We start from the raw sequence: 15,875 nt of genomic DNA, 5'->3' as shown, positions 1-15,875 counted from the left end.
GGGGGGTAAAGTTGTGACCTTACACGGATGACAGACCACTTCTTACCCTGGTGGAGAGGGGGTGGGGGTGGGGGGTTGGTTGGTTGCGTGTTTGTATGAGTGACGAATGGCTGTGGTTCAGTCTCTAGTATCTGGAGTAAAAGCCACTCTGCTGGAACAGTTGGCAAATGGCTGATGCTGCTTTTTTACTGCATTTGTACCAATTCTGTTGGACATCCCCACTGCTGCCTCGAGCAGGAAGTGTGTGTGTGTGTGAGAGAGAGAAAGAAAGTGTGTGTGTGTGTGGTGGTTTGATATATTTGGCCATTAAGGAAAAGGTGTGGCATTAACCACACAGAGGCTTCATAAACCACACTCCCATGTGTTTGTTTACATCACTCTCTACCTGCCTTGTGTGTGTGTGTGTGTGTGTGTGTGTGTGTGTGTGTGTGTGTGTGTACAGAGTATCACCTGACTGCAGTCAGTAGATCATCTACAGTATGTGTTATTCCCTGCTGAGCTGGTGATTTTCCCTTTTTCACTTTCACCGCCCTGCACCCTGATCCCTGTTCCAGCTATTAGTAATGGAAGCCCTGAAATAACATTGTGCAAAAAGAAAAGAAAGAAAGATAACATTGAATGTTTGCGTACAGTTTGTGGTCAGTCAGAGGGAAAGTTCTTGTTAAGGTTCAAACCATATGTTGTGTTTGTCTGGAAAATGGAAAATCTGACACACTCCTCATGGAGTTACTTTCGTCCCCCCCTGAAGTCGCTTCCAGTTTCTCTGGTTTCTTTTCAGATGTAATCCCCCAGAGATAATAATATTCCAGTTTAGTTTATCTGTGTTTCCCGCTCGTCCTCATCGTTGAGCGTGGGTTCAATGCAGCACTTGTGGTTTGGAGCGTGAGGTACTAGAGGTCTAGTAAAGTGAGGCGGTGCTTGCAGGGCAGGGCTCTGATGAAGCGTTAATTTGACACACCGGCGGAGCCTACACACTCGACTCACGCACACGCACACGCACACGAGAAGCTGTCAGAGATGAAATCAACTCGCAGCAGGGAGTGTTAGGGTGATTGACGGGTGTATCGCAGCAAAGAGATGTGCCAGGGCGCAGTTTAGTGCAGCTAGTCGATATGATTTTGTGCCTTCAGAATAACATGGAGGTGAAATGATCAGATGTTTGGATTTACTGTAAAAGGGGGAAAAAAAAGAGAAAAAGCCACAATTTGTTGGTTTAAAAAACGCGTCTTTGCAGCAGCAGCAGTGTGTTTTCAGCCGGGATGATGTTCCTCCATTTCCCCTCCTGTGGCTCTGAAACGAGCTGAAAACTGCTTGCGGTGTGTGTGCAGATGTGCTTGTGTGGAACAACTCGCTGTGCTGCCAGAGGGAGGGAGGGAGGGGTTGTGAAGTGGAATTGACCCAACCACTGTTCCAGCCCAGATTGGTAGTTTAAACACTCCTTTTAAAACGGGATGCATTTTATTCTGCCCACACACTGACCTTCTCACTCCCCGACTCTCATCTCCCAGCCTCCGCCCACTAAAACACACCACCGTACGACACAGGTCATTTAGCTTTACGGCGCTCCTCCATATCAAATCCCCACACATTACATTAACCGAACCCCCGATCGAGAGCTCGGTCCCATGCTTGTAATAACACTATACGGCCCTGTTACATGATAATTACCCGGTAATTGCAAATGTTCATAATGTTCCCATTTAATTGCAATAAGCAGCGTGACTCCAGCTCTGAAGCAGCCGGTGTGCAATCAGAGGAGCCAAGGCCGCCCTGCCACTGTTTTTGTTTACACGTGTTTCATGGAATTCGAGACATTTTTTTTTTTTGCACTGTCGTGTTTGGCTGAGCTCTTGATAGCAGGGTTGACTGTTTATAGCTGCCAACACACTCCTATTTCCCAGGAGTCTCCCTTTATTGAAGTTCAGTTTTAATAGGGTTTCCACCTGACTTAATGGAGTAAAGTGTCGCCCTTATTTCCACACCTCCAGGTTGTCAGATGTGTGGGAGAGACAGATTTGTTTTTAAATGCATTGTGAAGCCGCAAATAGTTTTGTTGACGTTTGTGCTGCTTGTTCATTCGCCCGCGCAGGAAGGGACCTCTGTGAAGACATCCTGCTTTTCTACCTGTATCCACACAGGTCGTATCTAAACACGGCAAAGGCCCCCGTCGCTGTTTGTGGATGTAAAATGGCTGTAAATGGTCCTCTTGTCTGCTGGAGGTGAAGATGCCTCCGTCACCAGATTGAGGCCATCTGTCCTCTCCGTCCTCTTCCCTCCCTCTCGCATCCGAGAGCAGCGGAGGTGGGACCTGCTGAAATGTGACTGTACCGAGGAGACGAGGCCTCAGATGATTTTTATTCCTAAAGCTGAGCTGCAACCGTTAAAGGCTGGTGTCAGTTTATCATGAGTAGAATCAACAATTAAGGATAAGGAGTTTTTTTCATCTGAATGACATTTTTTACACTGTGTTTCCCAGATGTCACCTTGGATTTTGGCCAATTAACCACTCAGCTCTCATCTCTTTAAGCAAACAGAGTAATGTTGCCGCAGCTGTGGGAAATGCAAAGCACATCATTTCCTGTGCACCGGCAGCTTTTTCCGGGTGTTGAAAGCAGAAATTGCTGTAGGGATGTGCACGAACCTGGGTGCAGCTACATCGTCGTTGTGTTATATCCAGATGCTGACTTTAAACTGTATGGACAATGTGAACGTACGAGTTCATAAGTTCAGTTTGCATACTTAATGAGGCGAAAATGACGTTCAGGGCGGCGTCCCTCATCTGTGAGACTGAAGGGATAACACGCCTGAACTGGCAACTTCCCTGCTCTTACATTAACACACACACACACATTCACACACGTTTTTTTAGTTTGCACGAGGGAGTAGCAGAAGATGGGAGTGAGACGCAGATGTAGGTGTTGTGGTGAGTGCAGAGGAGAGAAGTCAATAGATGGAGATGAAAACCGCTCAAGACAAATGGAAAAAGAGAAATAAACAGGCGCAATCCCCGAGGTGGGAAGCTGTGTTTTGTTTTTGGAAGGATAAGAGCCGAGGTTGTCGTTTGTGTGTGTGTGTGTGTGTGTGTGTGTGTGTGTGTGTGTGTGTGTGTGTGTGTGTGTGTGTGTGTGTGTGTGTGTGTGTGTGTGTGTGTGTGTGTGTGTGTGTGTGTGAGAGAGTGTCGGCGCAGATGAGAGGATTGAGGTCTTGTGTATGGGAACAGGAGCATGTGATTGTGCTTAGTGCAGTTAGAGCCGGGGTTTCCCCCTGGGACTCTGCAGAGAAAGGAAGAGATTTATCCTGACCACAACACTTTCATACACGGTTAGATAAATGTGGTAGCCCTTCAAATGTTCTCCCTTTCAGTCTCTCACAGACAGACACACACACACACACACACACACACACTCAAGCTCATGCAGCTTGCGGGGCAGGCCAGGGTTGTCTTGCCCGATACCAATTTGTCTTCCACGGTACTTGGTTAGTGTGTCTGTTTACGTTAAAATTAATGTGGTGAGTGTGTGTTTATATGTATTCAAGACACAGACTCCTACGTGTGTGTGTGTGTGTGTGCGTGCGTGTGTGTGTGAGAGAGAGAGAAGACGTGGCTCGGACACATCCCCTCTCAGATTAATTGAATCTTTCAGGGGAGAAAACAGGCTCCTTAAGAGAAAGCACAAGGCTCTGCTGCCCTGCTACAATAAACCTGTCAGAGGCAGACAAATGACACACAGTCACACACACACACACACACACACACACACACACACACACACACACACACACACACACGCACAGCTGTCAAACATAAGAGTGACAGACCGGTGTGTGTGTGTGTGAGAGAGAAAACAAGCGTGCTGTGGCATGTTGAAATACCGAAAGCATTAGCTAAGCCGCTCGCTCTGCCAGAACCCTCCCTATAACTCAAACAACACCCTCCGACACACAGAGGTCACACACTGCGTTGTGTCTGTCAGTTCGGCTGCATGTTGAGTCTCTACGTGTCCCGTTACATAAGGTTTATAATATTCTGCCCAGGAAAGTTTAAAAGGTAGAATTGAACTCCATGAGCAGCGACGTGACGGAGACGCAGAGAGCAGGTTCCACACATTCGACTGTTTGGTGATTATGGGCTTTAGTTACTGAGACGACCTGCACCTTTAACCAGTAACTGACTTCTGCCACTTCATATCCTCCAGGTATCGACTAAACCGAATAATTTGCACACTTCACTTCACTGCCCAGGAAAAAGTCTCATTTCATCTATGAATTAATCCTAATTTCCGCACCTTTCCTTCATCGTGTATTTCTGTCAGTCGGCACCTCAGTGGATTTAGTTCAAGGTGAATTTTAAACCGTAACCAGTCCTTCCTGAATGACGCAGCGTGTGTTTCACCTGGCAATCGCAGCAACCTTCCCTGCAAGTTTAACCAATCATCAAAGTTTCCCACGAGTTGAACCGATCACACCGGTCCCGCCGCAAAACCTCGATGTGTGTCACCGAACTCACTTCCTTGTTTCTGGTTTTGAAGCGTGGAGGCCTCATATATATATATATACACACACACACACACACATACACACACACACACACACACCCAAACGCTCTACAGTATAAATTCATGAGGTTATTATTATTAATGTTATTATTATAATTATTATTAAAGATCAGCTCTACCTGTGATTCAGAGCAGAGTCGCTTGGTCTTTTTTATTTGTCACCTGCACTGACCTGGAATTATTCTCACTGGTAAATGTTTCCTTTGATTTTTAATTCATTATTATGATTTTTTATGACAATAGTGACAATTTTTATTTGCTTGTGCAGTTTCATTGCAAAAAAAGTTTCTGTGAAATCAGGTATTTTAGCTGCAACAATCCCCCAAAGAAACCCTTGTGTAAGATATAGTTTGTGTGTGTGTGTGTGTGGGGGGGGGGGTGTGTGTGTGTCATTGCAACTGTGTGACCGTGCAACTGTGCATACCATTCTGTGTATGTGCGACACTGCATGACTGTGTGAATATGTGTGTGTACATGTGTATACGTGTGTGTGTGTGCACACGCCTGTTGCGAGAGTGTTCCCATTTGCTGGTATCGAGGTGTGTGTCAAAATAACAACTGCTGTCTTCACAGGAGATTTGAGTGCAGCAGCATTAGCACAGCGAGACACACACACACACACACACACACACACACACACACACACACGCACACTAGGTGGATCCAACTGTCAGGGCAACTTTTGCAGGAAAGTTTCAGAGCTGCACGGGGAATCAAACACTGACGTTGCGTTGCTGTTTGGTCGGTTGAACTCTGAACTGTTTCGGCTCAGCGGCTGAATTCCATTTAGCTGCTTCAGTTTCAGGTCTTGGTATCGAACGAGCTGTCACGCTGGACACGCACCTTTGACACCTGGCCAAATGTCTGCTGCTACACTCTAGAAAAACAATATTTTTATTATTGTTATTTTTAGTTTCAAAGGCCACTTGCTTTGTTAATTGATGATTAGTGAGTTAATTGATTAGTAAATTGCCAGAAAATGAATCGGCAACTATTTTTGTTTATAGTTTCAGTCGTTTGTTAAATAATAATGTCAAATGTTTGTACGGATTTAATGTTTTTTCTTTGTCACATATCGTTGTGCACTGAACATTTCAGGTTTGGACTGTTGGTCAGACACAACAAGACATTTACAGACGTCCCTGTTGCATTCTGGGAAACTGTGACGGGCATTTTCCTTTTTATTTTTGGACATTTTTATAAAGAGAATACATCTTATCCGAAAGTTACACCTCAGCCTGGACCATTGGTGATTTTCTGTCTGTACTCACACGACGTTACACCATCTAACATGCGCTCACACACTTCTTCTCTACTTCACACTCACGCACTAAAAACTGTCCCACGCCACTGTCAATAATACACATATAAAACCTGTATTCTAGCGCTTAAAGTCCACCTATAATACATGAGTAAACATATACATACACTGTTGTATGAACTTCAGTAACTCAAGATGATGGCAGCAAAAATAATTCACCTAAATATATTGTTTTTTAGCCAAAGTGTTTTGGATGATTTGGTTTTGTTGTCAGATTTTAATATTTTTATTCTAATTAATAATAAAGGACCACATTTTGTTCGTGCAACTCTGGTGTCATTACAGCCGCTGTGTGCAGCTTCTCTTTAGGAGCAACATAAACTTATATACTTTATTCTTCTACCTCAGTCTTTACTGGTAAGAGACTGGCATCATTGAATAAAAGCAGCAACAAAGAGTAGTGTTCGACTTCAGTTTCCCTTTGTCGGTGACAGAATCATCAACTTCTTTTTATGATTTTTTGCTGCATGAATAAATTTGGCTTGACACTTTCATCCCACGTTTCCTCCTACGAGCATTTTTACTTGCCATTTAATGTATTTTAACCAAGTATACCACTTCCTGTTTCATTTCACCAGAGATAATGTCACAAACATCTCATAGGGACTCATATCAAAGTACTGTAGTAACTTTTCTGACATTTCACCAGAACGTTAGCGAGGCACATGAAATGATTTTAACAACTTTGAAAGTAAGTCTTTCTTTTACCAGTGGATTTCCTTTGCAATACAATTTTTTTTTATTACCAAAACAACAGTACAAAGAAAGAAAACGTCTGATATTAAAGGGACAGTTCAGGTGTTTTGTTGTGGCGCTGTGTGAGGTCAGTCATATACAGTCGGTGCATTACCTGCAGTAGATTCTGATCAGCTCGCTCAAACCTGTTTTAGACACTTTTTAAAAACAAAAAGTGTCTAAAACAGGTTTGTTCTGGTGGCTCCGCCCACAGCAACACGCCACTCTGCTGGTGTGACGGTGCTCCTGGTCTGATCTCCTACCTGGGAGCGAGCTGACCAGAATCTACTGCAGGTAATGAACCGACTGTATATGACTGACCTCACACAACCCCACGACAAAACACCTGAACTGTCCCTTTAACACACACACACACACACACACACACACACACACACACACACACACACACACACACACATTGTGATTTGCAATCTAAAAGTGGACTTGTTGTAGCTTGAACTCGTCACAGAGGCATCAGTAAGTGAACTTGAAACTGTTTATGTTCAGCTTGAGCTCACAAACAAAACAGTTTCCTCTGAGCTGCTGAAAACACAGGAAAACCAGACTTGTACATTTTGAAATCATTAACACACTTTAAAAACCACATGCTCACGGCCCAGAATTAACACGCACACAATGACGGACGCGATATCTGTTACCAGACATCCTTTCACCTCCGTGTTTATGTGAGGAACTCTCTTGTCTGCTTTGCAGTCGGGATTAATGATTAGCAGTGTCAGTTAGCTGTGGCAGAGACCGAGAGCACGGCACAGTTTTTACTGTTTGAATGTTTTTCTTGCAGAGAATAAAAACCAGAGATCAATAGAGATTCCCCCCCAGCTAACCCTGCTCTGAATACCACTGATGGGTAACAGATGGGTTCACACACAGTGTGTGTGTGTGTGTGTGTGTGTGTGTGTGTGTGTGTGTGTGTGGCACACATTTATACCAGAGGTTTCTTCTCCCTCTGTATTTTCTGTGCTTTTGTTCGTCTTCCAGTTTTGTTGTTTTTGGATTCTGTTGAGTTTCAGTCCGTCTCAGTTCGATTTGCGATCAAGACTCTTGAGCTTGATTTCACTGTGTTTCACCGTGTGTGTGTGTGTTTGTGTGTGTGTGTGTGTGTGTGTGGTTTGCGGCGGCGTCTCTATCAGAGTTGATCTCCAGCAGGCCTCCTCTTCTCTGATATCGAGATACGTTTCTTACGAGGATCTGAAAATGGAGGCTCAGAACGTGTTGGGAGTCAGAGAGCGTGTTTCTTGGCAACTCGCTTATCCCAATATGGCAAACTAACTGTCGTGTGAAGTAGGAGCCAAATGGTGTGTGTGTGTGTGTGTGTGTGTGTGTGTGTTTCCAGGGTGGGAAAGTGGGATGGAGTTGTGTGTGTGTGAGAGAGAGAGAGAGGAAGGAAGGAAGGAAAGGGCAGAGAGAAAGAGAGAGGGACGTAATGAAAGAGTAATTTCAAAACATTTAAAGAAACATTTCCCTCTCAGCTACCATTTGGATGTTGTTTCTGGAACGAGGAGCACAAATGTTTTCCCTCTCTCTACCCCTCCCTCTCTTTCCTCCCTCAGACTGTTCAGGAAGGGAGAAAAGGGAATTGGGGATTGTGTTTTTTTTTCCTGATCACTGGCATGAAAAGTAACTGGACTGTATGTTAGCTGTGTGTGTGTGTGTGTGTGTGTGTGTGTGTGTGTGTGTGTGTTTACACTCTCCACACATGGATAAAAGGCCTGTAGGCGGCTGTGATGCAGAGATTGATCCATACTCTAGTCTGTGTGTGTGTGTGTGTGTGTGTGTGTGTGTGTCTGTGTGTGTGTGTGTGTGTGTTAGACAGACCCTGGTGTTTGGCCTGAAGTAATGGAAACTGCCGACATCCTACCAGGACCTCAACATCCTTGACAGGTGGTGGTTGTGAATGTATTCCCTGTGTGTGTGTGTGTGTGTGTGTGTGTGTGTGTGTGTGTGTGTGTGTGTGTGTGTCTACGTGTTGTTCCTCACACACACACACACCAGGTAACAATTATTAAAATGAATAATAGGTGAGAATAATTTGTTAGAACAACATTGTTGGCACGTAACCTCACACACACACACACACACACACACAGACACGCTGGAGCGGGGGGAGGAAAGGTGGCGGTAAAAATGGGTTTCTTTGTATTTGTTCGTGGTAAATCGTAGTTTAATTTACGTGATCGAATTACAAACAGTCATGAGCTGCTGGAAATGAATCATGCTTTTTCTCACACGGCTGGCAAATCACTTTTTTTTTTATAGTCACATAGATGAATAGTCAGCGACTGCCAGCAGATATTTAACTCTGGCGTCGAACATTCATACAAAGATCAGGCTGTTAGCTGTTAGCGATAGCAGCTTCAGAAATGAAGATAAAATAATCAAAATAGAGTTAACCAATCAGATTTCTCTCCCTTTTTGTCTCTAGGCAGAGAAGATATTAGCTGGCTCACTCTTTGGTCAGGAGTTCATAACCGGGCGGTAAACTTCCCAGTCGAAACTTGAAAAATGTTTATGTTGGAAAAAGTGAAGAAGAAGTTGCTCGACAGTCTGTAATGAGCTTCACGTGACAATATTCACAAGAATACTTTGATGAAAAATGTTTTTTGATTCCTTTAAAATTGTTGGATACAGACTTAATGAACATAGATATCAAGGAATAGACAGACAGTTGGACTTTATGACTGCTTTAAAGGTAGGGAGTCATCCCTCACCATAGTTTATTACAGTACGGCAGTTACCATGGACTTCATAGATAAAAACATTGAATATTTTAATTATATATTGACCACTGAACTGGAAATGTCCCTGGTTTTCAATTCAGAAATCTAGTCACCTCATTCTAACATCACCAGCATTTTCCATGGTGGAAAAATGTTATGTTGTTTAACCATGTTAGCTAGCGTTAACTAGCAAGCTAACCCTGGCTTCTGTAGGCTAGCAGTCAGAGAAAACAGGTGCAATCTTCAGGGTTTTAGGTTTTAAAATGATAGTGTGATTAAATATATTCTCTTATGGATTCATTGTAAATTACAAACTTACCTTTTCTGATGTTAACTTGTACGTTATTATAACACAGGATCATTTCTTCAAGTTTTACTCTTTGATCTGTTGCTGTTCGTTTTATTGAAATGTAAATACATTTCTGGCTGTAAATATATAGTATTTCCAGTTGTTAGTGGAGATAAAATGGCCCGTTTTTCTTAGGAAACGATGCAGCCAAACTGTTTGTAATTTTGTCTCATTGATATCAGCATCACTGTTTACCCTTCGCTCTCTTCCAGTGACATCGAGCTGTATCGAGTTGCTGCAAATGCAAACCAAACATTTCCTCCTGCAGCTGCTTCACATTAAAAGCGTTCAACTCGTGAAACACGGGAGAAGCTTTTATTGTGAGGCAGTCACAGGAAACTAAGTGAAATTAGTGCTGGCAGCAATCGTTCATCAAAAATAAAGTGTTTTAGAAGGATTATAACAAAACAAAAAAAAACAGCTGTTCATCTGCAGTTGTTGTGTGAAAAGCTGCTTTCATTGTGCGCAGGGTGTAATCAGGTCACGGTTTCTCATGTCACAAAGGGAAAAGCCAAATAATTGACCGACTTCCCTCTTTAAGAAAACAACAACCTGAGTTTGTTTGGCTGCACTGTAAACACACACACACACACACACACACACACACACACACACACACACACACACACACACCAGCTGCTCATGTTTCTGACGCTGTAATATGAGACTGACAGAAAGTTGTTTCTGTTTGGAAGTAAAAACCTCGTCACTGCTGCTCTTCAATGCTTCTCACAGGACAGGGTCTGTGTGTGTGTGTTTATTCCAGCAGAGTTAACGTACTGAGACTAACTGAAGATTAATCACAGGGTGTGTGTGTGTGTGTGTGTGTGTGTGTGTGTGTGTGTGTGTGTGTGTGTGTGTGTGTGTGTGTGTGCGTGCGTGGATGTTTTCATGCCTCTATATTCCGAGGAATTGGTGCATGTGTGAATTCACAAATGCTGGTTTGTGTATGTGCGCATCTTAGCATGTGATTATATCTGTGTTTTTGCACATGTGCGTGTCTTATATGTGTATTTGTTCATGTGTGTGTCTGTGTGTGTGTGTGTGTGTGTGTGTGTGTGTGGGGGGGTGTCTGACTCATAGGGCATTCACTGCAAACCCACATGGAACTGTTTGCACATGTCAGTGATCATAACACGATCCAGTGCAGCCACTTAAGCTACATACACAGAGACCCTCAGTAAACACACACACACACACACACACACACACACACACGCAAACATTGAGGGGCTTGAATAAATCTGTCTAATAGCTACTTGCTGTGGAAGGATCCACCTACACAGTATTTTTCAAAGCAAGGTGAGTAAAGGCGCGCTGCATTACTCCCGGATGCAGCGCGCCTTTTGATCTGTGATTAATTGGAAGCCGCATTTGCTATTGATTTTAAAATGCTGTGTGTGTGTGTGTGTGTGTGTGTGTGTGTGTGTGTGTGTGTGTGTGTGTAGGCGCTGACGGACTGCGGTTTTAATGTACTGATTTAGATGCAGGGGAAACTCAGCAAGCACAGCAAGTCTCTCAGATTCCCACAGGACTAATACAGACACACACACACACACACAAACACACACACACACACACACACACACACACTCTCGGTCCCTTCCCCCTCGCCCTCATACAGACAGCACCCTTTCCCCTACACACATGGTTAGTTTTATCAGGGTAATGGCTGTGCAGTGCGTTCAGTAATGGGCTGGGAGGGGAAACCTCAGCTAAACATGAAACCTTTTTCCAGCTTTTAGAAGGTTGTGATTGGAAGAGACAGTAATGGTTCAAAGGTTCAAAGTTTACTAATGGCCGACGGTGCGCACATGCTGGGGAGTGGAGTCCAATAAAAACAACAAAAAAACAAAACAATCGATAGCGGTATCATGTTGAGATATGAGACGTTTTATGAGGATCCGCTCTTTGAATGTTAAAGTGATGGGACTGGTTTTAATGGCGAGGTGTTTGACGTCGGCACGATGAGCTGGTTTGGATGGATAACTCCTCGCTGTAGAATTCGTTTTCCATCGTGATAAAGTTGGTGACGAGCCGCCCTCGTGTGACGGAATGACGCAAATGTAAATTTTATGTAAGAGTTGATTGGATTGAAGCTCCCATCGTTCATGTTCCTGGTATTAATATTATTATCCTGAGTGACCTGTGGTAGACACGTGGGATCGAGGATCAATAATCCAGAAAGTGGTGGAAATACATTAAGATAGTTAAAGTCAGTGGTTATGGTTGAGCCGCATGACTTCAAATCAATATCACGATTAATGAACGATCACTTTGGTGGCTCATCTCTTTTCTTCATATTCAGTAATGTGATTGTTTTCCAAATCTGCGGTGTTACCTTCAGTCGATATCCATGTTGCATTCACTGTCTGGTAGTCGTGACCCATGTGACCTGATCAGGAGGCGATTTCTAAAAGTTTCTGTCCGTCCAGACTAAAGTTAACCCTGCAGTTTTTAAACCGGGTCCTCAGGGTTTCCAGAAGAGGAGTAGTGTGGACGCCAGGCGTAAACGTAGCAGAAGTGAAGAGCTTTAAAAGTAAAAGGTGTAAGTGTGGACGCAGCCTGACGCTCAGTGTTTGCGCTCCTGTCGTCCACATCGCCAGTTTCGCTTTTGAGTGAACGTGGACAGACGTTAGGGTCAAAGCAAGATCACCCACATCTTGTATTTGACTTGTCCTGTGGATTTAAAGTCGTTGTGTTTGCCAAGAGAGAGAGAGAATCTGCCAGACCACTCCCTTAACGCCACATCGAATCTCCAGCACCCTGAAGACGACGCCACGTGTCTCCACTCCTGTTGTGGTTTTAGTCGGCGGTTACGTTAACTGTCCGTGTCTTCAGAGCGCAGTCTGTCTGCGGTCCGTCTTGTTGAAACACAGAGTGCACGGTGGCTCGGTAATAATGTGATTACAACATTACAACTGCCTCGGCATAGAAACATCAGCATGTATCGATCGTACACACACACACACACACACACACACACACACACACACACACACACACCACACACAGGAAGTGACAGAATGTACAGTATAAATCGACCATCTTTGTCATTTGTTAGTTTGGCTCTTGTGATACGAGTGTGACTGACAAGTCTTTTTTTTTTTTTTTTTTTTATTTATTTGTTTTGTTTTCCTAGGTGATGCCTTCCCATCAGGCTCCAGTCCCTTCCTGTCAGGTTATCCAGGCCCCTCCCCCCTGACCTCTGACCCGGCGTACAGATCGGCCAATCCCAGCAGTCTGCAGATGGCCCAGCTCTGGGCATCACACGCTCATGAAGGTAAATCATCATTCGCCTCAACAAACAAACACACCCCCCCACCCCACTGTCCTCTTTTTCTGTCTCGGTGCATAATTCAAATGCTTGAAGACACATGTGACATCATATTTTCATGACATTTCTCCCAGTCTGCTCCTGTCCAATGCCCAGGAGGCTCGTCCCTCTTCTGTTCCTCATTGCTTACACCAGTGGGATCCTGTTCCATTTCTGTCTCTGCTGGTAGCGGCGCTCCTGGCTCTGTCCTAAATGCGTCTTGCTTCCTATGTCCGCAGCAACTCTCTTACTTTGGCCTGTCGTGCGTCGCTGTAATCCATCTTCCTCTCCTCTCTGTTCTTTTTTTGAGCTTCCTGTCCAGTATCCACTTTGTCTCTGTCTGTCTCTCTGTAGCTCTCCTGCCCCACTTTTCCACATATCTTTCCTGACTTAGCTTGTGAGTATAGTTTTAGACACACTGAGAGGTGTGAGTGCACACACACACACACACACACACACACACACACACACACACACATACACATAGTGCAGCAGAGGAGCTTAACACTGGAAGGTTATCGAGTGTTTTATGACAAAAGCTTGAAACTTTCTCCATGTTTCTATAAATCATAAAGTTTATTTTCAGACGTGACCTCTGGGACAGGGCCGAGCTTGGTCCAGACCAAACTAGCATGCTAGCTTCTGATTACAATGCTGGCTAATGTGCTAGCTAGTCATGTAATCCCATAGAACACACAGCAGATGTTGTCAATGTTATTAACAAGCTGTAGCTACATTAACACCTGGAAATGGTGGGGTGTGCAGCCCCCCTGCAAAACTGGTGCTCTAAGAAAAATAATGTTACGTGAACAGAGCAAATAAGCATCTTTATTAGAACAAAAATACACTTTTGGATACCAATTGCCTCTGTGTCTGAAATAAATAATTGGGATGTGTAGATTATAATCTGAAATTATTATAATAGATAATAGTAATATAATATTCTAACCCTAACCCTATATTTTATATTAATAAAGTTAGACATAATTTATTAATAAAAACCTTCGTTTAAAGATGGCTCAGCGAAGTGTCGGCTCAATAATGCACGTGATTTTACTTTGGAAAAGTTTGGACTAATTTGTCCATCGTCAGACACAGTAGATCAAAGGAGGAACGAGCATTGAAAAGTTTAAAAGATAGACATATTGTATATTTCTTATGGCTCTGGTAATTGTATCGAAACACAAGTACAACTTTATGACCACTAAACTGAGGATGAGGTGAATAGAAAATATTTTACTGATGTTTCAAGTCAATGTGAGGATTCACATTTAGAAACCATCATATTTGGCGTTCTTGTCTTTCTGAAACTTGTCTTTCGCCGTATGAAAACAATCTATCAAGTTTTAACCAGCCCCATCAGTGTCTTTACTGGCCGTCCGTGTGCCTGTCATTCAGGGCGGGCATGAGAGTGTACTGCATGCATGTTCCAGGATATAGAATATGTCCTCTCCTTGCTCTCTCCTCTCTGTCTCTGTGCTCTTTTCGAGGCCCATTCAGTAAGTGATTGAATCTCTGTTCCCTCCTCATTTCCTCGTGTCCTTTTGTGTCTCCTTATCGAATCTCTGCGGAGTAGAAGGTCAGATATGAGGCACATTTCGCAGTGCGTGTTGTGGCAAGGTAAAGAGAGAAGGACGAACAGATTCTTTTTAGGATTCATTTTAAACCCGATCGTGTGACAGATCTTGTTCAGTGCTTTCCAAACACAGCAAATCAGATTGTGTGTGATTAGTGTTTTTCTGTCTTGAGCTTAATTTCCTCAATTCAGTGACAGTTCAAGGGGGCGGCACTGACACTGATTGCAACTATGGCAAATGCTCAGAACCAAGAAATAGACACAGTCCTACTAATGTACTACTCCTTTATTATTATTATTAATAATAATAATAATAATAATAATAATAATGATAAACTTTATTTGTACGGCACCTTTCATACAAGAAATGACCAATCACCAAGTGCTTCACATGAAAACACATAAAATAAACATTAAAAACATTAATGTAAAATGAGATAAAATAATGAATAAATCATTAAATAAGACATTTAAAAGATGTGCTGAGGAGTGCAACAAATTCTCAGAGTTAGTTAAAAGCTAAAGTGAAGAAATAAGTTTTCTTTTAAAAGCACTCGGTGAGCTGCCCTCTCTGATCTATATCTATATCTGATCTATAAGTATCTATATCAGATATCTAAAGGTCATGCGTTCCGCAGCTTTGGGCCGTAACTGATAAAAGTTGCATCACTAATTTTCCTCGGAGAACCGTCACTAAAGCAGCAGCAGATGACCTCAGTGTAGTTCGCAGTGTCGCTTGGTCTTTGCCCATTAAGGCCTTTTTTTTTTATATATAAGGAATCAATATGTAACAGGAAGCTAAAGCTGGACCTGATGTGCTCTCTCCTCTTGGTTCTGGTTCACAGCCGAGCTGCAGAGTTTTGAATGAGCTGAAGTGTCTCTGTGTTTTCAAGTCGGCTTGAAATGGAGGCATGAATCAAACTTTCAGCATGTTTTTGGTTTATAAACGGCCGTACTTTAGTTGTTTCTACGGTGTTATTGATGTGGGACTTTAAGCTCAGATCTGAATCCAAAATAATAAGTTTTCTAACACATCAGATTTAATCCAGTGAGTCAGGGAGGAGTTATTGCTCATCCATGTATTTATTGCTAGAAGACGGGTAGAAATGGAGTTTATAGCTGCAGCATCATTTGGTTTTAAACACTGTATTATAAGCCTGTGACTCACCTGTGCATGTAAACTAAATTTAACTCCAGTGCGGGAACGCTGGATCCCGACAATGAAAACTCACAGGATGTAAATACATTCACTTGGTGTTTCAGGAGTGTGAACAAAAAAAC

The 15,875-nt window shown here is 43.2% G+C and overlaps 1 protein-coding gene across 1 annotated transcript in view; it reads left to right on the top strand.

The window, feature by feature from the left end:
* tnrc18 (trinucleotide repeat containing 18) overlaps window positions 1-15,875 on the top strand; it is a 52,158-nt gene that overhangs the window by 2,098 nt on the left and 34,185 nt on the right. Inside the window, exon 2 of the mRNA XM_087171444.1 lies at window positions 12,845-12,985. Within this exon, the coding sequence (XP_087027570.1) occupies window positions 12,845-12,985 (141 nt within the window). The remainder of the gene's footprint in view (window positions 1-12,844; window positions 12,986-15,875) is intronic.

Source organism: Seriola lalandi, unplaced genomic scaffold (assembly GCF_002814215.2).
Source record: "Seriola lalandi dorsalis isolate HSWRI2012SDOR001 ecotype SW California unplaced genomic scaffold, Sedor1 jcf7180002055004, whole genome shotgun sequence".
Taxonomy (NCBI): Eukaryota; Metazoa; Chordata; class Actinopteri; order Carangiformes; family Carangidae; genus Seriola; species Seriola lalandi.
Note: the sequence above shows the minus strand (reverse complement) of the source record. Positions and strands in the feature narration are given on the sequence as shown.